The 25,281-nt window shown below is 36.2% G+C and overlaps 1 protein-coding gene across 1 annotated transcript in view; it reads right to left on the minus strand.

Annotated features, from left to right (window-relative positions):
* Positions 1-209: 209 nt before the first annotated feature.
* The window catches only part of LOC145683877 (acid-sensing ion channel 1-like), a 97,543-nt gene continuing 72,471 nt past the window's right edge, over positions 210-25,281 (minus strand). Inside the window, exons 5-7 of the mRNA XM_081755508.1 lie at positions 19,548-19,677; positions 17,733-17,929; positions 210-499 (exon numbers count right to left, since the gene is read on the minus strand). Of these exons, the coding sequence (XP_081611634.1) occupies positions 320-499; positions 17,733-17,929; positions 19,548-19,677 (507 nt within the window). The 3' untranslated portion in view covers positions 210-319. The remainder of the gene's footprint in view (positions 500-17,732; positions 17,930-19,547; positions 19,678-25,281) is intronic.

Below are 25,281 nucleotides of genomic sequence, written 5' to 3' on the forward strand. Positions count from 1 at the left end.
TGTTTTTATACCCATAACGAAAAAGCCCTCCTAGATGAATCTAAACCTGGTAATGCAAATCTTCCCCTAAGAAACACGTTCTTGGAATTCCTGATCAAAAGAGTGAATATATCTTGCATGGTTAAAATTAATAGCATTGGAAATGTTTTGTTATATTTTCGATATAAACGAAGCTTACAACAGCAAATGAAAATAGTCTTAATAGCAAAATGATATTTTTTATTAATGTTCAGTGGTTTTATTCATACATAATTATTACATGTGATAATAAAATATAACCGATAAATAGAAAATCGTACTACTTCAATTTCTCATTCATTTAGACCAATACTTTCGAGCCACAGCATAAATAACATACTTTAGACCACATAACTTCAAGCAATTCGATAAATGTAAGAACTGATGCTCCCATTAGTAGACCAAGAGTACCTCCAATATCACAGAGCATTGCGATGATAGTATATGCAATTTCTTCTGTCACTTCATCATATGTTAAATCCTAGAAGGAAAGAAAAAATACAAATAGATAGAAAATTTAATTAACACATACAATGATGTTAGAGAACAATATTTGAAAAGGGCCCTTGTTGATATCTTTGTTTATGTAATAAATAATTCTTCCAAATTTCAATATTAAATACCCTAGCAACACAATTGATAGGCCGTATGTAAGCAAATAGAATGATTGCCAATCGGTAACTGAAATATATAGTCGAAAAATACGATGGGCTAACGTAGTATAAAATGTATATTCCTATTAGCCAACCATTTCCCGCCATTTATCCAGTAGTTTCAATCTCGCAATTTTAGAGTTCTTACGAAGGGGTAATACTTGAGTTGGTAAATGCTCGGCAAAGGAACCAATTACATTGTTGGTAGTTGATCACCGACTGTATCTGATTGTTGGGCCTACTGTTGCTAAGATAGGGACAAAAGCTGTCATATGCGATTTTGACAGTATAAAAATTGAGCCTGCAAAATTTTGATTTTTTACAATTCCTAAATTTTATGGTAAACCAATGTACCCTGCCCAAAATTTAAGAGAAATGTACCTATATCCTGTGAAAGAAAGCAGACCCCTGTACTATATAGCTGCATGTTGTAGTAAAGCCTCATGTAATGTAATAAGATAAATTATGTCAATAACAGACCACATGGTAAGCACATAATAATATGAATATTTTGGCATTTTTCTACTTTGGAAAATTTTCAAAGTTATATATCTGAGTTCTAGAGAACGTTTATCACAATTCCCAAATTTAAGAGATGGTTCTGTGTATTATGAATTTCCAGCTTTGGAGAAGGGAACATCAATATACAGATGTCCTATAAAACAGAATAGACTTCTATACTCAACCATATAATTACATAACATGTTAAAGGCGCATCAAAGACGACAAATTACGTCAATAGCCAATCATATAGGGAACACATGGTAATACTAATATTGGTAATTTTTTTACCCGCAGGAGGGGATAAGCAGGGCCACTTAAATTTCCAGAGTTATATATCCGAGTCCTAGAAAACATCTACCATAATTTAATATTTGACAATTCCTAAATTTTAGGGTACTCTCTTATTATATCCATGCCTTATAAAAGAAAAGAAAATCTATGAAATATTTGTTTTACATCTCATGGTTATGCCGTGTAGGCTAAAGGAGACGGGTGAGGAGAAATGAATGAAATGGTGGAATGATGAAAGTAGGAGGAAACGGGAAAACTTAGAGAAAACCCTTTCACACTATGTTTCCCCACTACAAAGTTCATTTGGGGCAATGTTGGGTAAGTTACTTGTGAAAATGTAACGCATTACAAGTTACTTTGCTGTTACTTTTTGCACCACTGTAAAATATGTAGGGGAAACCGTTGTACCCTGAGAATAGTGTACCTTGGAACACTCGAATGTTTCTGAGGTCCTGTACTATCTAGTGGTGATTGAATGAGGTATATGATGCTTTGACATTGTCAGACAATACCATTGTGGTTTTCGTTGTGTTCACAGGCATGTGTGATTTACGAAAGTGGAAAAACTTTTTTACAGAAAAACGAACTATTTACAAATTGAAATATTGATTTCTAGTGCCATTACTGTGTTTTGTTTGTATCATCTGTAATAATCTATTAGTTCAGGGAAATTAGGTGAGTATTTTTGTGATTTTTTTCTACTCTAGATGTAGCGTTGTCATTGTAGCGTCACTTTAGTAATTGTCTACAGCCTCTTGTACCATAGAACAAAAACACATCTTGTACCTTGGAACATGTTCCAAGGTACATGGACTTATTGTCAATTGTATTTTTGAACATTATTTTGTTATCGTTGCAGCAATCAAAATGCCAGAAAGCTAAACAGGAAAGAAAAGGCCTGCCAGTGACTCTAACGCAATCAAGAACGCAATTAAAGCAATCACTGCCGAGACTGGGGAGCGTATTTCAATTCTTGAATCTTGCAAAGTTTACCTAGTGTCATTAGCTACTTTATCCCGACATCTGAAAACTTTTAGACAGTCAGTAAAAGAAACATTTGAGTATAGTATACAATACGATGTTCATCGTGTGTTTGATGAGCAAGAAGAGGAGAGATTTACTACATACATAACAACTAAGGACCAAAATGAATTACGGACTTACCAAAAAAGGTGCTCGACAACTGGCGTATCGATATGCTGGCGCTAATAATAAGAAGTATCTAAAGAATTGAGATAATGTCGAAATTGCTGTGAAGGAGTGGATGCGAAGATTTATGAAGCGATACGGAGAATTAGCACTTAGAATACCAGAACCAACAAGTTTAGTGCGTGCGATATGTTTTAATAAAAACACTGTAAACCAATTTTTTGACCACCTAGAAGATATTCATAGCAGATTTGGCCCAATCTCTCCATCAAGAATCTGGAATGTTGACGAGACTGGCATGTGTACGGTCCAAACACCCTCGAACATTGTCACCCAGAAAGGTGAACGGCAAGTTGGTACCACTGTGTCCACAGAACGTGGAAATCTGGTAACCACGATAGAAGCAGTAAATGCAATTAGCAACCATATACCACCAATGTTTATCTTTCCCCGTGTTTATTTTAAAAACTGCATGCTTAAAGGAGCACCACCTGGGGCAATTGGAGGCTGATAAAATGGCTGCTGAAGCTGGAGTTGTCATGCTGACCATACCTCCGCATACTACAGAAAAACTACAGCCACTGTATTTGGCTGTTTACGGTCTGTTTAAATGCTTCTATAACCAAGCTGTGGAAGAATGGTTACATAATAATCCGGGGAAACATTTTGATATTTATGCTGTGGCCCAAGTATTGGGAACTATCTATCCGCGTGCCTTCAGCACATCAAATATCATCAGTGGATTTTGCCGTTCAGGGATTTATCCCATAGATAGTAACATTTTCTCGGAGTCAGACTTTTTTCAGCTTCTGTGACAGATCATCGACAGGGTTGTCATCTAAGTGATATACGTAGATGAAAAGACCACACTCCGTTGCAAGAACGAAACGAAAGAATGGTGCTAGTTTTCCTTTCTGGTAAAGATTTGAACTTACCTTCTACATCAGTCCTTCCAGAGGAAGTACAACCATACCCGAAAGCATAAACTCCGCAAAGTACAAAACGACGAAGAAACGCTGGTAGAAGTAGAATAGTAACAAATACACATGAAAAGCAAGAACTGAAAGATAAAAAAGACCACAGAGCCACACGGAAAGGAAATAAGAAGCAAGAACAACAAAGAAAAGGAAAGAAGAAACAACAAAAACTTGGTTTCGAAACGTCTGCCGAAGAATCTGAAGAGAACATAAGCCTGCATGAAGATGATATTAGTGATGTTATGCTTGCAGGATTGATGGACACAGAAGTTGAATTAAACGAGAGTGTTGAAGCAAATAATCTCAAGTCGGATGACTATGTGTTGGTGCAGCTTAAGCAAAAGGCACGAAGCGTTGGATTTTACTGAGGAAAGATTTGTTGAGTGGAATCTAATTACAACGAATTTAAAATAAAATTCTTGCAACGTATTCTTGGTACAGTAGAAACTCGATTAACCGTCACCTTCGGGGCCGGGACCATGACGGTTAAGCGAATAGACGAATAACAGAAATATCGCTATAAACCTCTACAGTAAGTAGATTTAAAAGGTTCTGGAAGAAATAAATAACCTTATACAAGTGAATAATACATGTTTATAGTGTATTTAGATTACTGTACTGCACTTACATACAAGAGTAACACTGAACTGGTAGTGAAATAACCACACATTTAAAAATAATATGTCATCTTCTTCTGCTTCTTCGAACGCTGAGCTTTTTGTGTGGCAATGTTGCGTATTTTTCTAAGAAGAAGTATCTGCGTGGCATTCGCTTCCTCTTGTCTCTCAAACCAGTCGATGCACTGGGTTAAGATTTTTTCGGCTTCAGAGTGGCTAGTGGTTGGTCGTTGCTCAGTTTCAGGTTCCTCATCCCCGTCGTCAGCTTCGTCATTGGCCTGCAGAACATTATATATAATTTCGTCGTCACTCAAAAGTTGAAAACCTCCATCCATTTTATCGCATTCTAACCAGGTTGTTATTTCTTCTGTCCTTAAAGTTTCACTGTCCAATCCGTTATTGCAAAGTTGCACAATTTCCTCAACACTAACCCTATCATCAGTAGGAAGTTCAGGTTCAGGTTCAGCTTCAGGTTCATCTTCAGGTCCAGGCCAAAGCCTATTCCACCCATTTTTCAGACTTGAATCTTTAAGATCCGCCCACGCACTGGCAAGATTAAATGTAGCATCTTTAATGTTGTAGGTTTTCCAAAATTCTTTAAGTGTCGTTGCATCGTCAAATGACAGCAAACTTTCAATGAAACTTCTTCTGTACCGACGTTTCATGTTTTCAATGATCCCTTGGTCCATAGGTTCGATGAGGGGAGTTGTGTTGGCTGGAAGGAAGAGACACGTTATTTTACCATCGTCACTTTTAAGTTCATCAAAGGAATGTGATGGAGCATTGTCCAATAATGAGAAGTGCTTCCTGCGGCAGCTTCAACTTGGCGAGATGAGCTCTAACTTGGGGTACAAACACTTTGTGAAACCATTCCGCAAAAATGGTTTGGTCCATCCAAGCGTTTTGTGTGTGTGTGTGTGTGTGTGTGTGTGTGTGTGAATAATAGTTCACAGGAAGAGCATTCAAATTTAAGTTTTTAAATGCGCGTTTTTTTTTTTTTATTTACCAATCACTGCTAAGGGTAACCTATGCTTGCCAGTTGCATTCGCACAGACCATTGCAGTGATGCGATCTTTCTGGATTTTAAAGCCTGGTGCTGTCTTTTCTGAAAGTGATGCCAGTGTCTTTTGCGGCAAAGCTTTCCAATTGAGCCCGGTTTCGTCGCAGTTGTACACTTGTTCTCTCACAAGTTTAAGAGCAGTAATTTTTGCCTGAAATTCTTCTCTGAAGTCTTCTATGACTGCGCTGTTTGAACTAAGTTTCTCGACACTTATGTCCAGTTTTCGAATGCCGTGACGAAACTTAAATTTATAAAGCCAACCCATGCTAGCTTTAAAGTTAGGATCCCCATCTAACTTTTTATTAAGTTCGATTGCTTTTGTCATTATAATTGGCCCTGAAATTGGGATTCCTTGACTTTGAGCTTGAATAAACCACTGATACACAGCATTGTCGAGTTCTTTATACCTAGCAGGTTTCAAAGTTTTATGAGTTTTTACATCTCCATCGGTACTCTGCATTTTTGACACATGCTCCTCAATATTTTCGGCATCCAGTTTTATGTCATTGACGGTCATTCTACCAACACCATAAATCAGCGCGATACTTGTTGCAGTTTCGCCCTTCCTCAAACGTTTAATAATTTCGATTTTTTGGCCAAGTCCTAACACGATTCGTTTTCGCTTTTTAGCCATCTTCCAAGCATAACAATCAACAGTAAGTTGATAAGGAGTATGTAGTCCTACACTGTACGCTTTGTAACAGTACTCGTACTGTACACTAAATCTGCGTGCCAACTCAAGGTGTCCAGTGCAACTGACAATAACTGATTGAGTTACCAAAACAGTAGGAGTGGGGCGGGGCCTACGAAAAGGTGGGGGTGGGGATTTTCCGCTTTCAATAACAATGGACAGTCGCGTTCAATAACAATGAACTAAAAAAATAGTCATGACGTCAGAGAAAATTAAACTTTAATTTAAACAAAGAATTTTCAATTTTACTAGATATTTATGGAAGCGTATCTAATCAGCAATTCTCTTAAGAAAATCTTAGACACAAACCTCCAGTTTACTAACTTTTATATCGCTTATTCCATTGTATACCTGCACTAGCTAATCCTATTGGAGATGATGTTTCGCTCTCCGCTTGCTCCAAGGGCAATCCAGCTCCAGATAGTAATGCACCAGAGTAATGCATTTTGGTGCAATGCTGCCGCAAGCCGGACCGGCGTTGGAAAAAGCAGAAATCAAGCAACATCTCATTTTAAAAAAAAATTGATTGTTGTAAATATCCATCACAATTTATAATGATTGAATAGGACCAGAGGACCAGAGGACCAGAGTAAACCGTATTCCTTCCATGTTACAGTAATATAGGTTCGTCTTGAAAATAATTCTTAACAGTTTGGAATTTAATTTCTGGCATCTTGAGTGCTTCAAGCCCATCCTTTTCTCCATAAGGGTTTCAGTACTGTACCAAGTTTTTGTGTGGAAACTAGCATGACCGGAAGTGACGCATGACTATTTCAGTCCATTTCGCTCACACTTTATTCCGTGCTCTGCACGGTGCATGGCGTCAATTACGGCACATTTAAAGTACAGTACTGTCCGGAGCAGTGACGGATAACAGAGAGTGACGGTTAAAAGAGTGACGGTTAATCGAGTTTCTACTGTACTGCAAATATTATGAAAACTGCAGGACAGTTTGATGTGAATGCATCTGATATTATAGTGAAACTGCCACCACCCGTTAGACCAATAGGCTCCAGTAGAGTGTCTGAACAATTTGTGGTTTCAATTTTGGTTCTTATAATATAGTGTAATAGATCGCATAGGCCGAGATCGTTTTCATGAATAAGTCAACATTTTCTAATTTAGTAATATCTTATGTTATTTTCTGATAGGCCTGCGCCTACTTTACGTGAAAAGAATTAGAACAAAATGTGCGCAACATATGTTCAATTTTGATATTGTTTTAAAGCCATTGTTCTTTGCTTTTTTTCGGGATTTTAAGAGTGGACTGATAAATAGAATATAGTTATAGTTTTCTTTTCATATATTAATTATCGGTAGGATTACGTATTTTTCAATAAGTTAATAAATAAAGTTCACTTTCCGATTAATATTAGGTTCAATATGAAGATAAAACCCTGATCAGAGTAAATATCAGAAATTTCTGTTCTCTTCATTCACACGATTTTATGTATCGAAAACAACAAATCTGGATATATAATATAAACAGTAGAATAATTATTTGTGATTTTATTTCTGTGAATTATCATTTTATAAGTATATGTTTCAAGGTACATGAGGTTGTGTTTCAAGGTACATGGCCATTTGTGCCATGGAACACTTTCTGGAGAATTTTTGAAAACATAACAGCATAACGAAGAATAGAAATAAGAACTTTAATAATGCCGCAATTTTGTTCAGAAAACTTCCTAGTTTAAATGCACTGCAATGGAATTGCAGAAATAACTGCTGATAATACTATATCTTGGAAAACGCAGAAAGTGTTTCAAGGTACAACAGTTTCCCCTATATGCAATAACTTCAGTAGGTCTAGACGTCCGTTCGCAGTCTCCATCTTCATTTTCAGTCGTAACTAACAGGCTGTGGAATGATTATGGTCTACTTAAGTGTTTAAGTCTTGAATCTACATTCATTTTTCAACAGGAGCATCACTTAGCGGGGGCAGGGAGGGACATTTGCCTCCCACCCCGGAGTTTGAGATTTATATAGATTTTATCAATAGAATAGTAGTAAGTCAGTGAAAAACGCGAAAACTTACATATATCAAGAGGTTTTGCTCCCCCAAGCCAAATCTGAAATAATGCTACTGTTTTCCAATGATATATCATTCAAAAATTATATACCTATTATACTGACAAAATAGATTTTACCCTCTTGAATTTCTTCCGTCTCGCAAGAATTGTGCTAGATTTTTGTCTGCTGAGATTCTGTCCCTTGGATTTTGTCTTTTGCCACCGCATCCCACCTCTAGGGAGAAATTTAGGGGAGCGGTTATACTGTTTTCGTTTAAAATTTATAATTAAAATTTTCGTTGCTCACATGGAACTCTACTTAAAACAGATTAAAATACAATACCATAAAAATATTCTGAGATATATATGCAATGGAGAATAGGAAACTGCATATTTGGTAGATTATTTTGGCTTATTTGAGGGGGTCTTTCGTTAAACTCAGCAACTAATTGAGGAATCGAAGGGTACCGACCTATACCCGCCAGCATAGAATTAATGTGGTCTATCACGTACGAATAAATTCTGAAATGAAATGAAATGAAATTTTGAGTTTTACGTCCCACGGTTATGCCGGTTAGGCTAAAGGAGACGGTGATAATGAGTAATGAATGAAATGGTGGAATGAAGAAAGTGGGAGGAAACGGGAGAACGCCGAGAAAACCCACGCACACGGTGTTTGTCCACCACAAAGTGCACTTGGCGGGAGCAGGGTTTGAACCCGAGACCCCTAACACCAGAGGTGAACGCTCTACCACTGAGCCACCGCGGCCCCCGAATAAATTCTGTGAACCACAAAACAGAGACTTTCAGTAATTGATTGGACATAAACATATCGAACTGCAATCCAAGGTATCAAAAAGACCAAGCTTTCGTAGCTACAAGAGCAGACAAAAGTGAAAAAAAAGGGGGGGTAATTCTTCGGTTGGAAACAAGAACTCAGACGTTATGCACTAGTCTAATTGACAATAAACAAAGGGTAAAATTCACCTGAGATGTGATTGACGTTGATTAATTTTTGACGTGAAGTATTTTTGACTTATTATAGGGTCTATACTAGCTTGCCTTATTGACAAATATAACTTTGAGAAGAGAGACATAAATACGTTCCTTTCCAAATTATCTCTTTTTATTTCTACTTTAACTCCCTATCAATAGAATCCACTTGGATTCTGTCGCTTCGATTTTGTCCATTTCACAAGCATATTGCTTGGATTTTGTCCTGCACGCTAGAGCCCTGCACAGGCTGAATTTTTCGGCCCGAGCCCAATCCAGCCCGAACGTGCCTAGGCCCGGCCCAGCCCGGGCCCAAAAAATTTTGAAGAATTTCGGCCCGAGCCCGGCCCGGCCCGATAAGTTTTTTAAAATTCTTGGGCCAAGCCCGGCCCGGGCCCGATAAATTGTAAAAGTTTCAATTTGTAACATTTTTCACGGGCACACTTCTTCAACGTTTGCCTTTATTCTAATTATCGTTTAACGAAAGTCAATAATTATTGCAATTAATCGGCCCCAGCCCGGCCCGACCTGAAGAGAAATCAGTGTCGGCCCGCCCAAGCCCGGCCTGGCCCAAAGAAATAATAGAGTCGGCCCGCCCAAGCCCGGCCCGCGGGCCGGGCCGGGTTTCGGGCCTCGGGCCGAGCCCGGCCCATGCAGGTCTCTACTGCACGCAGATACCGTAGTGAGTAAAGGTCGCAATTTAGGCATAGTGAGAGATGAAACTTGCTCATGTGACGCTGAATATACGTATAAAACAGTTTCTTGCTATGTCTTACAATTATTACCATATACAAATCAATATTGAAACCCAAAGTTCTACTATTTTTTACTAATTCTGGTTTCAGTAGAACAATAAATCTGAAATAAAATCTACTCTTCGGATATTGAATCCAGATAAAAATAGTTAGTCGGCTTCTATTAACGTTTTCGCTCTATCGCAATCAATATTGCAACATGAAGCAATAGTAAATTTCTACTATTTCAGATTGCAATATAGGAGTAAAATCAGAGATAAAAACTATTCTGGTGGTATTCAATCCATATATATAAAATCCGGCTTCTTGCAATCCATGATTTTCAGTATGATGACCATCGCTGAAATCAGAAAAGTAGATTTCAACCACTCTGGTTTTAATACAGATAAAAGTTATTCTTCTAACATTGAATCCATGTGAGAACAATAGAATATTTTCAGATTTTGTCACAAAGGCAAGATTGTCCACAGACAAAGTTTGACGTTTTTTGTTAATAAATAGTATACAATTTATTATTTAAAAAAAAAAAAAAAACACACGTTTCTCATAGTGATGACCAAATGCAAGTCCAAGACCCGAGTGGTCTTGGTCTTGGTCTTGGTCTTGCACATCTAGTCTTGGTCTTGGTATTGCTTGCAAGTCTTACAAGTCTTGCTTTTAAGAAATCTTATGCTTTTTATAGGTAAATTTTACTCTGGGTATGAGGGATAATAAATTCTAAAATGCGCCAATAGTAATGAAAATACAATGTATCATTCTAAACATAATATACAGTAGTTTACCTTCGTGTAAGTATGATAATAATGTACAACATAGACGATAATTTCATTTTTTTTTCAATGGGTGCACACGCTTCACTAAAATCACAAAGTTTCGTAATCTTTTCAATTTTTTTTTTAACAGATCCAATACATACTGCTTCTGGAATTCGGGAGACTACTCCTAAGACCAGGGTTGGCAAAAACCATGGTTTTTGTTGAAAAATTTAAAAAAAAAAAACTTTTTTGTTTATTTTTTGTTTGTTTGTTTGTTTGTTTAAACCAGGTTTCTTTGGTTTAGATAATTTGCTCTATGTATTTATATTACATATGGACAGAAATAAGTTTGTTTCGCCTTGGTGTAATTATGCAACAACCAGGTTATGCTGGAAGGGGTCACATAAGCTTTAAGCGGAATCCAAATCGCTTGTCGGCTTACATCCGAGAGAAATTGTCATCCATTTGAACTCGAAACTGGGACTAATTGGCCACAAATGCGATATGTCTGCCGTCTCACTCACGAAGGACTCCTGACAAAAATACGCTATACTGATCTTTACATACTTGTTAATATAATTGTCAAGAGTCATTTCAGTAGGACAAAAAGATAAACAGTTGCACAAGTGAAACCATTACACAGAATTACATATGGACAATTTCAAAGTACTGCAGAGTACAGAAGAACTAATTTAGTCCAAGTTAGTTCACTACGACCTTTATTAGTCCAAGTTAAAGAAATACAACGACTTAATTTGTATATCAGTAAGAAAAGTGAGTAAAGATACGAATTATTTGAGTCCACTTTGGCTCTGACACATTTATACATAATAAGGTACAAAAAATACTTTTGATTTCAATAAATGCCTCTCCGGGTTTGTATGACCGCCCCCAAAAAGTAGTGCATTTCGATGTATTTTATCAATAGTAAATATTATTAAAACGAAACAATATTTAGAATTTTTCATTGATAGCAATTACATAACAATAATAACAAACTATTTAAAAATCGCAAAAGAAACATTCATAAACTTATATATAAAAAAGTTGCTTTTGTAGTATAATCTCTTTGAATAATGAATGGGGAATTTAGGTCTGAATATAATATGAATAATATACGGGAGTGAAACGTGATAACCCATAAATGTGTGTTCATTAAGATTTTACGAACACTTACACTTTTACGAACAATTTTCGGTTTTTGGTTTAAACCAGATTAAAAAAAAAAAAAAAAAAAAAAGCTGGTTTAAACCAGCCAACCCTGCCTAAGACGCATGAAAGAAAATCAAGACGGCACAAATTACAGAAATAGCATGAATTGCAAAATTATTTTTAGACCCTAAAGGCGTTAGATTTGGTTTCTTTTCAACCACGATTAGCTATCTTTGCATTGAACAAACTTCCAATAAAATATTGAGATTTTGCTTTACTGATTCAAATATGTACTCTATGAGGCAGAAACATGGTCATTACGCAAAAGCGATGATAAAATTGGAGGCTTTCGAAACGTGGGCATAGAGAAAGAAGGAAAGAATTAGGGTGGGTTGAACGGAAAACGAATAATAAGGTGTTAAAAATAGCTGTAGTAGGGGAGAAAAGAATTTTAGATGTAATTAAGAGGAGGAAGAGGAACTGATTAGGACATTGGCTGAGGAGGAACTGTAGTATGAGGTACGTGCTGGAGGGTATGGTGGAAGGAAAGAGAGGGAAAGGCAAAGGAGACTAGCTAAAGGAAGGTATTAAAACAGAAAATTGCTACGTCAAGACGAAGAGACTAGCTGAGGACCACTGTACATCGAAGCTTCTCAGTTGCAGCAAGTGACCTGCCAGTAATGGCAGAATAACTATGATGATGGTAATATGTGTAACAATATTGATCAGAAAAGAAAGAAAAAATATAATAATAATGATTATAATTAAACCTCTTAATATTTTAGAATAGTTTCAGTGAAAACTGAAGACGATTCAACTGTCTATGTCTTTTGTGTAAATTCGATTCATGTAAACACTTTTGACCTATATTAGAAATACAAAATGACGGCATCAAACTCCAAGATAATTCAAATAACTGTACAAAATCACACTTACTTGTGAATATGGATTTTTTATTGTTGTATAATGTCATATAGTTCAATCCTCGATATGCCGTGCACCTAAGGAGGCTGAAAGTTATATTGATAAACAATTATTCAACGTATAAGCACCCGCCCATGAAATCAAGCTTGTGTCACATGCACTGTTTTTGTCAATGTCATGAAAATGTTATTTCGATAATAATTTTATGAGCACATATTAAAAATTTCCAACGGATGCTTGAGCCTAGGAGCCAAAGCCATACCTATGTGGTCGGCACCGATGGTGCACGGAATTACCGATGTTCAATACTACATTTTTCTTTAGTTTTGGAAAAAGAACACCCGTAATATGTTTTGAAATGGAATGAAATTTCTAGTTTAATGCCCCAGGATTATGCACTGAGGCTAAGGTAGATTGTGATGATCAGAAATGAATGAAATGGAGTGAAGAAAGTTGGAGAAAACGGGAAACCCCTGAGAAAACCCGCCCATATGGTGTTTGTCCACCAAAAAACTCCCATGGTGCAAGCTGGGATCAAACCAGGGATCCTATGCACCAGCGGTGACCGCTCTAGCACTGAGCCACCACGACCATAACATGTTTTAGTTTATTTTTCGCTTATCTGCTTCTTATGGACACAACTTTTCTTTTTATGATTTCCCAAAATCCAATCATAGTCCGTTGTAAATGAATCAAATGATGACCAAAGTAAATCAGATACTGAAGTTCTTTACCTTGTAACAATTCATAGAATTATGCTCTCGGTTGTCTCGCGAACAACCGTTTCAGAAAACGAGACACTGTAGCTATATGCTACAGGGGCAGATCGATTCACACGGACAGCATAAACTACTGAGAACACATTCACTCCAGAGGCATTTTTACTGAAGGAAAGAAAATGGTGGAAGATGTAATTTTTCCCTTCCTCTTTTACATTCTACAAAAAAAAAAATCAAGTAGTACCGGTACTTGTGGAAGACTCTTGCGCAAGAGACTTGGTCTTGGTCTTGGTCTTGCACCTCTTGGTCTTGGTCTTGCATCGGGATTCCTGGTCTTGGTCTTGGTCTTGGTCTTGCATGCAAGACTCTTACACAAATTGCAAGACCAATACTCCTGCGCTCATTACTAGTTTTTCAAACTTAAGGGAGAACAGTTGCTCCCCTGTCCTCCTCAAATGAGGACTCTGTATTAGAGAGGCATTACTCATGATATTTTACCGTTTCTAATATATGGTGATCGAATTTAAAACCGGAAGAACTTGAAAAATTTAACCTTCCGGTTTTTAAGTGTGTTACGAGTGCAAATCGTATGATTCCTTGAAACACTGAATGAATTTCCGAAACCGTTTGTCCAATTTATTACCGCTTTTATTCTATGGCTATTAACGTGCAAATCAGAATTTGTTGAATTTAACCACTTCAGATTTGAATAGAGTTAACGGAGTAGATAGCACATATTCCTGGGACGCTTAATCCATTCCAGAAAAACGATTTTTGATATCTCTTGCCGTCGTTGCTCTATGAAAATCAATATTAAAACCAGAAGTACTAGTGAATTTCAACCATTTTCGGTTTTAGTAGAATGTTAAAAGCGAAAATGACATATTTTCTTGAAAACCTAAATCAATTAAAAAAAAAACAACAACAACAACAGCTTGTCGCTATACCTAGATATATCAGTGTTCGCCAAAGTTATAAGGCTTCTGAGCTACCGTACCGTTTTTAAATCCTATTGTGAGCTATCAACCAAAAGAACTACCAACTTTTTTTTAAAAAAAAATCTTACATTTGTTACGTCAACTCAGTGAAGGAATCAAGGTTAGTCAACCGGAGCGTTAACTCGATCTATCGAAAATGTCCCCGCGAGTATATATTATCGTTTCTATCACTGCTATATATTATAGTTTTTGTTTCAATGGCGATCAATGTTGAAAGGACAAATGGACGGACATAACCTTTCTATACGACTTCCGATATTTATGCATAGTATAGTTTAGATGTCTAAAATTGTTAACCAGGAAAACGCAAACCTGAGTAGTGGTTCGGATCCCACTAAGGTCCCGTCTCACATATATCTCAGTGCTGAAAAGAGAAGTTAAACTTTCAATCGGACTAAGAAACAGAACTTAAAAGTCTAACTTGAACGGTAATACATTTGTATACTTGCATAAACTATTCCCAATGGTCAGTAATAAGAAAATTAAAAAAAAAAAGACTATTTATTTGATATATACGTATACTAGATAACAACTTGAATTGGAATAAAAGTGAATTTTGGAGATTTATATATAATTGTGGCTTCATATACCTGTGAAATGAAATCAGTATTTTAAAAATGAACTAATTACTGATCGAAAGATAACGAAAGGTGCTGTGTCCACGGCTCAGTGGATACCTGCGAAATTTCTTATCTGATTGCTTCCAACATTTCTCGGTTGGATGAACACAAGGAAGACTTTTTGCTCTCTTATTGAAGATTGAAAGATATGATAACATGTAGCCCACTGACACGCACCAAACCCTAAATTTTAAAGAGTCATTATAAATGGTGTTTTATGTATTTATTTTACAATTCATTTCTGCCAGTAGCTTGCGCCCCCTTACTCTTCTTGATGCGTACCCAGGAGCAGGGCCGGATTTCCCAATAGGCCCGGGCCTATGGGCGCAAGCTCCCAGGGGGCGCACGGCCAAGAGAAAAAAATAAAATATCTAGAAATAAAAATAAATAGCCATAACTTAACATATTTTTTAAATTGATTTAAAAAATCAGGCTAATAAAACATTCTGATTTTGAAGTTTTTGTGTCACGTTATCAAAATACTTCATGTAAGCTGTGTTTCTGAGATTAAAACTATTTTATAATGTATTACAGAGTTTTATTATTTATTTGCCCAAATGGCTAAATTGAACAAAACCAATGTTATTCACCAATCTTTTGTTAATACATTAACGGCATTTTGTTAAGCCCGGAACCAAGTAAATTTCTCAAAAAACTTGCAATGATAAAATTGCATCGTGAAGTGGTGTTTAAGCAATTAACATATAGGCCTAATATAATTTTTTAATAAAGGTTTTTAGGAAAGTAACTTTAACCAGACTAGGGGTCGGAAAAAATTATTGGGCCTAGGGGCGCCAAAATGCTAAATCCGGCCCTGCCCAGGAGGGAGCTGCGCGTCCCCAGGTTGGGAACCACTGCTTTCATTAAGGAATTTTGAAAACCTGTTAGAAATTTGCATTCGGAGTAATATTAGTAAACTGCATTCTTCTGTTTCTAATGTGCATGCACGAGTGAATTTCCATGAAAGATCATGAATAATTCTGTTAATTTAAATAATATTTATCTACGAATACGTAATAGAACCTATATGAATAACATATATCATTTCTAAAAGTAACGAATACGGTAAACATAAAAACATCAATAGACATTACAGCAGGGCGAAATAGGGCGAACTTCACACACTTCAAAATACATTTCTTTTGCCCTTACCGCTGGTATAGTGGCTAGCACGTGTATTTTTGATGTACGAGGTCCCGGGTTCGATTCCCGGTGGGGGAACATTGGAATTTTAACTGTTCTTGTATTCGTGTTCCTGTCGTTCAAGTTTAAAGAAAATGATTGTAAAACGTGTATAACCGACTAGAAAATAGAGACAAATTACTCAGATACGTTTAGTGAATCAGTTAACTTAAAGAAAAGAAACAAAGTGTCTAAAGCACTTGTCTGTAAATTGTAAAGAACTCTTAAAGTTAGTTCCAGTCTCACCAAAGTAACATTTTTCTTTTATCTGTTCTCGAAGTTTCTCTTTCTATTTCTATCGGATTCGAATAAATAGAACTTCGAACAGAGACCACGTCGAATTCATTTATTGAGTAAGCCTGAAATTCTTATAAGATATGGCTATGATTTTTTTATTATTATTATTATTATTATTATTATTATTATTATTATTATTATTATTATTATTATTATTATTATTATTATTATTATTAGTTAAAGTATAAAGTTTCAAATCAGGCGATGCAGTGTTTACGTAAACTAAATGATAATTTATTTTATAATATTCACTAACCCACTATACATTTGCGAGGGTTTGCTTTGGGAAATGAAGTGTATACGACATTGAATTGTAAAAATATTACAATAAGAATATATTGTTAAAAATATATATATCAAGGAATTGGAGTTAAACATGCTTTACACTAACGAGGGAACCTATCCAAGTGTAACTCTGACTTCGAGTCGAGACTATGGCCGTTGGATACCTTGTCCCAAAAGAACATAACACGAAAAGGGATAAATCCTCGATCTCAACCGTTGCGGAGATATAAGCGTGAAAGTTAGAAATTGACTTCCATACTATACATTACAAAGTCAGATTCCGGGTCAGATTTTTCGGAAACGGTCGGGTAAAGGAAACTCAGCGAATACATATCAAATTTGCATTGGGAGCCCAGCACCTTTTGAATGAAAAATTTGTGTCCCCGGGGCACTCGTCAAAATTTGCAAATGGAATCTGTGGTCAAGTAGCATACTGTATGAAAGTTATTATTAAATAAAAGAAGATACAACAAATCTCAACTCTCTACGATAAATCTGTGCAGACGGGCAACTGGCCAAAATTTCAATACAAACTACATAAGAAAATCTATGGCCACGCTTCTAAATCTGTTAAGTTGCGACAATAACAAAACAGAAAAACATCTTTAAAAGTTGAAGGTATTGAAGTAAAGCAAATTGCTGCAGTCTCACAGAGTCGCACAACGGACCTTATCCAAGTATACGTGTGACTTCGAATGACCAATGGACCATAGAATAACCATGACCATTGGATTTCGTGTCCTAGAAGAGGAAGGATACATTGTCAATCGCAACCGTCGTGAAGGGTGAGAAGGTCAAAAGGCAACGGTATATGCTTCGCGCATCGGGACCCCAGATTCACAGATTGCACCGTGAAATTTCTATCGGAGGATTTGCTGAACGAGAAACATGATCGTAAAGACGAATAGGAGTTACCTTGAAACTGTGAGGTAACGTGGAGAGGAGTGGGGTTGAAGAAAACTGGAATAATGATGCAGAAATAAAATATATCGGAGGATGCTTTTGAGAGAGAGAGATGATGATGATGATGATGATGATGTATATCTAAGACAACAGTCAGAAGTACTTTTTTAAACTTACCTGAAAAAACACTCTAACTTTAGACATGTTGCCAGCTGTGTAGACAGATTCAGGATAGGTGACAAAGACATTCTCATTGCATTGACGAGGACAGTTGCATTGGTTCGGAGACCAGCCTCCGCTGAACAAGAGGTCATCAATCTTATGCATAGCTTGTGTGTAGGCTTCAGGAGTGTTACAATATGGAGCATTCACATCTAAAATAGATTTATAAGAATTGAATAATATTACGTTAGCATTGATCTTCATTCGTAATGGTTAAATTCTATAAATACTAATTTCGTCCAGATATGACACGCGTATTTATCAATGGATCTTATTGAGCTGAACAAAATGATATATGGCAGGGTAAAAATTCACTTGTAATTTTCGAGAAAATGGAGAAACAAATAACTTATTTGTAAACCTAAAAATTGATTCTGTACGATAACTTTGCCATTTATTGAAATGACACTGATACTGAAATATATCCTCATTACACTCTTTATTGTGACTAGCAAGACAGTAGTGTATCGTATGGTTAATAAAATATAGTGAAAAATTATTATTAACTCTTAAATTAACTCATTATTAACCCCTTGCACGGCAGACGACATGGAGCTTATTTGCAATAAGGCAGCTAATTGACTTTTTCACTCTAGAAAATGCAAGTTTTAGATACTTTAAATCTTAATTTCGAGAAGTGCAAATGGTGGGGAACAGCTAGTTCCATCTGTTCCATGGAGGCATCGACACTGATAGAAAGAATACTTTTGTTCATAGAGAGAGAGAGAAAGATTGCGTGTGTTGGTAGCCTGCAAATGGACAACTTATAAAGCTATAATTGGTTTAACTATAATGACATATAATATATTGCTTACATATGTTTAAAAAGTCATCGTCCAATGCAAAAGCCGCTATTGATTTTACTATATCATCAACGTTCTTGTGTGCTTGTCGCCATTTCTTTTATGAACGTAAGAGCTATATTAAGTACGGTTTGCGTCAACGCAACGAGAAGTTGCGTTTTAGTTTGCGATAATACTATAGTACTTATAAATGATCTTCACAAGTTTTGGGTTGTGTTATGCTCCGCAAATTTTGCAAAAATGGGTACGGAATAAGGGCCCAGATCTTTTATGTGCTTCTTTACTGAGAATGGCGATATCAAACTCTAACACCAGGAAACAACAAGTAGAAAGTAAATGGGTATTTTCTGAGGTGAAGTGGAGGAAAGACTTGGATTTTGAAAATACTATCACGGCATTTGAAACCGAAAGCCTTTTCTTCTTAATGTATATATAGTAAAAAAAACTGATTCGAAGGAAAAACAGTATCTTTTCATGTTTTAACTTTTATCATAATAAATGTGCACAAGGCTGGGCCTCACGTGCTTTAGCCAATGTTCTACTAATATATCTCTCTCCCATCTCCTGTTTTATAATTTTATTAGTACTATCATGGCATCAAACCGAAAGCCTCTTCTGTATCTTAAAAAATGAATTTTGAGTTGGAGGCAAAAATAATATATTTTCATATAATCACTTTGGTGCATTTTACTATACGGATCCACAGATTCTAAAATATACAGAAAAATTTGGGCAAATCTTAAAATTGTCCATTTTATGTCGAGAACAGAACCCAACTAACCGCTGTGGGGCTTCTAACCCGTTTCTACTACTACTACTACTCTTTCTACTACTACTACTTATACTATGGATGTGTATAGGAAAAATACATGCTAACTTTTATCATCATAAATGTGAATAAGACAGCCTCACATGTCTCACTCAATGTTCCACCAATCTAACGTGTATATATAAGAATTATACTTACTTGTCATAAACGGAAGTCTGCACTTAGAAAACTCCATCAAACGATACTCAAAACATCTTACAACACAATGAGAATAGGAGAATGTGGGATCACTATTGCAGGGTCTTTCGGCAGTGTTCAGAGTCTTAAACTGAAAGAGGAATAATTTAACTGGATTTTAGCCATTGCATAAACCATTTCCTTTTGCATTGGTAAATAGCAAATAGTAAATGTTAATACCAGAAGCAGTAGGCCTAAAGACCCTGGAAATACATAAAAGGCCTAGACTCCTTACTTGCTAGTGTTGTTTAGTATGTATCAGCAACTACTCATGTGATTATGCACTCAAGTGAATTGAATATATTCTATGCAATCTTCTGTAAATTTATATTCTGGAAAATTCCTAACATCGATATCTTGGAAATTCGTGATCTAGATGTGATAGAACATATTGGAATTAGATTGATCACCTAGTTTGGAGAAAGCTTACCTTTGGCGCGTGAAGTCCCTCGTTCGATCCCAACACATATAAGTTTGAGTGAGCGACGTCGTGTACTGTGGATTTCTCGGAGTTCTACCGTTTCCTGTTACATTATCATTCATTCCACCAGTATTTTCATAATAGTTCACTTAACACTAATCGCCTGTAAATTTAACCTACACGGTAAAAACGTAGGACGTAAAACAACAATTTCATTTGTGTAATAGTTGATTTTAAATGTCAAATCAACCAATAAAACAACTTCATTTCATTTCAGTAATGTAGTCAAGAACTTGATTTTGTAAATTTCTTTAACAATATGTAGGTTTGGTAACCTAGCACACTGAGAAAAATCCATTCTCCGGACAGTGGTATATTGTACAAATATACGGAATTATTTTCCTTACTACAGAAATCAGTACGGAGCATACATTATCCGTATGCTGCATAAGACACTGCCCTTAGTGTTACATCATGTCGTTGCAGGATGTCTGATATCTAACAGTTTTCCTCATAATTATTACATACATATATGTATGTTACCTTCGTCAACTATATGTTATATATGTCTGTTTCTATGTGAGATCCTGACGACCTGTATTGTTTCACACGGAAAGTACGTACAGATGGAACACTTACACAGAAAGTATTATAAAATATGCGTTTTCAGTTATACGTTTGATGTACGTAAAATCCAAAAACTACAGGATTTACAAATGTAACATACGATTTTAAGTGTCTTCGCTATAGCGAAATTAAAGTACCGCTAATTTTAGAGTTTTTCTGTAAAATCTCCAAAACAAATAAAAATATTCAAAAAGCAGAAACGTAGTTAACTAGACAATACGATTTTACATGTGATACAGTTATCATAACTCATCTATCTGCTTTCGATTTGCAACTGTAGATCGATTTAGCACTTTTTGCGAGTTCTGTAAATAGCGGCATAGCAAAAGCACATAGGTGGATTGTGGTAAAGATATCACATGCAAAATCGTATTGTCTAGTTTACTACGTTTCTGCTTTTCGAATATTTTTATTTGTTTTGAAGATAATACAGAAAAACTCTAAAATTAGCGGTAGTTTAATTTCGCTGTAGTGAAAACCCTTAAGTACGCTATATACATTTTTTTCTAAGTGCAAGTGCACATTATGCTTACAAAATTTTACAATACTATTAGCATTTAATGAAAACATTTCCAAAGATGAGACATAGATCTACTAATTGATATATATTATTAAATTGAACAAAATATGGACGAGTATAAATCCTCATTCACAGTTTCCAAGAAAATCGGAGAAAACTAACTTTTTAAACCAATGTACGATAATCAGGCGTCTATTAAGACGAAACTGATCCTGAATGACACCCGCATCCAGCTTTTTGTTATGACACCAGCAAGAACAATATACAGTATTGTTAATAAGATATAACTCAAAATTACTTTTACCATTAAACTTTATTTTTATTTTATATCATATTAAGGTGAATTAGGTAATATATGTCATATATTGTGGTTGATTGGATGTAGCCCAAAACTACTACATAACTATTGAACTTAATTATAGTCTAATATTGTCCATATTAGATGAGACTTAAGGGAGAGGGGGGACATTGGTTCACTGGACACATAGGTACGATGTAGATATTTTTCCACTGTGAAGAGGTAAATGGACAACAGTTTGGTGTTGGCAACATTGGTGACAAACGAACGTCGTGAGGTACAGTTGATGGATGGACCAGCGTTCTTTTCTCTGTGCAGAAAAAAACTTGATTTCTTAGAGCAAAAGTATTTTCACTTATATCTTTGTAAGCTTATATTTGTAATAAACACTGGATTTTTGGAAACTTATGTATGTTGCATGAAAGTGTAAGTCTTTAGAAATAATTTCATTTATGTTCAATTGCTCTGCGTGGAACAATTTTTCAGTTATAGGAATTAATGATCCTGAAGTTCTGTTGGGGCGCATTAGTACACATACATGTGGGGTGGATTGGTACGGACTAATGTGCCCCCACTGCTCTGTACCACTCTACCCCTTCAATTTGTAATTATAAGAGTAGACTACTCTTTGTGCATTTCCCGTGTATTACAGTTTTCATTGTGATTAACATCAAGTAGAAAAAGTTACTAATAATATAGGATATCTCATGTGTGATCGCTTGAGTTCCGTAATCAGAGCATAAAAATAAATTAACCGAAATAATATGGAATACTTTCCTATTAGCCCACTTTCCGAAACTATAGGTATAGTCGATAGGTACACAAACTTTCGAATGGAAAATTGTTTAACTATTTAGGAGCCATGATAGCAAAAATGTGAAGATTCTTTCCTCCAGGTCATAACATGCGAGTGATTTTAATAGGCACATGTTTAACAAAAACAACCTCAAATATATATTTGTACATGGACGCTAAAAGCCAGCATGTAGTAAGCGTCATATTTATTCGAATTTCAGCAACCTATTTGAAAGTTATTCGGCGAAGTTCTTGAAACTTTAATATTATAAAGGAGACCAAGAAAGTTATGTCACTTTCTGTGGAGCTCTGTGTTCAATTGGCCCTCACACCGTGAGTTGAATACGAATGGAGTTAAGGCGAAGGTCAGTTCTTGGTGTGGATATACCCAACATACTACCTGATTATGGCAGTTCAGTTAAGTTACACAGTGAAATTGTGTAAGGACAGAGTAAACATGGGACCTTCACAGAGAGCCCTAAGGGCGAGTATGGTGTACGAGTTCAAACTGGAGTCAAACGACGCTGTAGCAAGGGAAAAGATATGCCAGGCCTTTTGTGAGAGTGTCGTGACTACGCGGACAGTATAATGGCGGTTTAACAAGTTTAAAAACGGTGACGATACACTGGAAGACGCACCACGCGCCGGAAGACCAACACATGTACAAAATGAAGATCTTCAGGCAGCAATTAAGGCGAACAGTGGCCAGACATGTGAGGAACTGAGATTACAATTCAGTGTGAGTGAAGAAACCGTTCGGCAGCACCTGGTTCAACTTGGGAAGCACTACAAGTTGGGTGGATCCACATGATTGGATCCGAGCCAGAATGCAACGTGAGCAGATACCTGTTTCTTTGCTGTCTTGTCTGAGGAAGGAGAAATTTCTGGAAGGATGTTGACATATTATGAGAAGTGGGTCCTGTACGAAGCTCCACGGCGCCGTCATAATTGGTTAGCATCCTATGAACCGGTTCAAAACAGCCAAAACCAGCACTGCACTTTGGCCCTCCTGTCTGTTTGGTGGAATGGTCGTAGCATGGTGCACCGGGAACTGCTACCAGCTTGTCAGAGCATCAATGCAACTGGGTACTGTGAGTAGTTGGTTTGTATTCAAGAACAACTCAAAACTCTACAGCCAGCACATCTGAATCGCAAAGGGTCCTCCTGTTACAGGACAACGCTAAGCCCCACATGACTAGGATGACCCGGGACACCATTTTATGCCTTTTATGGGAAACACTACTGTATCCGCCATATTCCCCGGACATCGCACCATCCGATTAATACCTGTTCTACCGCGATGGAATCCATGGCCTTCCTGAGCGTTGGCAGGAGGTCGTCGATGATGATGGGACTAATTTTGTTCTTCCAGGTACGTCTTAGGTGACATATCGATGTTCGAAGGTTGTGGATGAAAAAGCGACAGAACTTCCTTGGTTACCTTTATAATAACAAAGCTCCACCTCCTTTGGAGACAAGGGGGCGCTCGAGCCAAAATTATAAGATCTTTTCCAGTTAGTAGTTAAGGAATTAAGGATTTCAAAGGTAGTAGTTAAGGATTTCAAAATTTTGTAAACTGTAGTTAGCCCTTGGATTATTTACCCCTATTTTTTCTTATAGAGACAGAACCTCATTTATAGTACGTTTTTATCTTTGTAAATAGCTTGCGGAACTTTTAAATTTTGACGAGAACAGAAGCAAGCATTGGACTTTTTATTTTATTTTATTTTATTTTATTTATTTATTTATTTATTTTTGTAACAGGTTGAACTAGATCTATTGAATTACTAAAGATTCTGGCAAATCTTCACATTCTTTTTATGAAACATGTTTTTGTTTTGCATTTTTGCTGCTGTAAGTCCTTGAATCTATTTTTAAAATACTTGAGTTTGTGGAAGTTTAATTGAATATTATATTTCAAAATGATTCATGAAATAATAAAACATAAAAATTACGTTATCTCTATTATCAAAAAGTCTGTGTGATATTTCACTTTGCTCGTACCAATCTGCCCCAAGCCAATATCAATCTGCCCCTACATGGGGAAGATTGGTACAGATTGCAGACCTTTCGTAAAATGTAATTTACTCCAGGTATGACATTAGTAGCAACAATATTGTACAGTACAACCCCTCAAATCCGAACTAATTGGGGCTGAAGCCTGTTCGGATTTCGGGGGATTCGGATTACCCGGGAAATAATATTACGTACTTATTTCGTCACTGAATTGGCGGTAAAACAACTGACTGAAGTTAGACAGGGTGGCCCAGTGGTCGAAAGGGCAGTGATCTTGACTGGCGGGTGTACACTCATGTCCAAAATTATTGTCGCATATCTATAACTGTCTTCTTGTAAGAATATAATTAGATAATGATTTAGAATAAGCATTACGTCTAAAAATGTTAAAACCTTAAAAAAACTAAATTTGTGTGATTTAATCTATTTTTTTCATTTTCCAGCTGTAGTTATTTTTTTTTCTCCTGAGAATGTGTTCGGATTTGCCGGGTTTTCGGATTTCCGGGGTTCGGATTTGAGGGGTTGTACTGTACATTGTAAATGTAGCTAAAGAATCACAGTTTAAGTAGGAAAAAAATCATGTTTCTCAAGCTGACCATATGTTCTAACATCTCGGGTAAGTAAAAATCGTAGCAATGCCCCGCCCCCTCTCCCCTATATCTATCGATATATTTTGTTGATGTGAAAAGTGAGAACTTGTATGATAAATCTTATGAGTAGTTTTGAGAAAATCGAATTTTTATGACGCTAAAAAGTATGTCGTTCTTGACTATGGGAATTGATAGCTTATGTTTTATTGGAACATATTGTTGATTTATTTCTGTAATTTGTAAATAATAATAATAATAATTAATAATAATAATAATAATAATAATAATAATAATATATTTTTAACTTGCGGATTTTGTTTATTGTTGTTCATCTTCCCTTGACACACACACTCTTAACATGGAGCTTATTATCAAAACGTCCTTGTTCACCCAACAAAAATTTTGGCAAATCGAGAAAACCTAATAAT

The sequence above is a fragment of the Thermobia domestica genome, chromosome 4, assembly GCF_964235325.1.
Source record: "Thermobia domestica chromosome 4, izTheDome1.hap1.1, whole genome shotgun sequence".
Lineage (NCBI taxonomy): Eukaryota > Metazoa > Arthropoda > Insecta > Zygentoma > Lepismatidae > Thermobia > Thermobia domestica.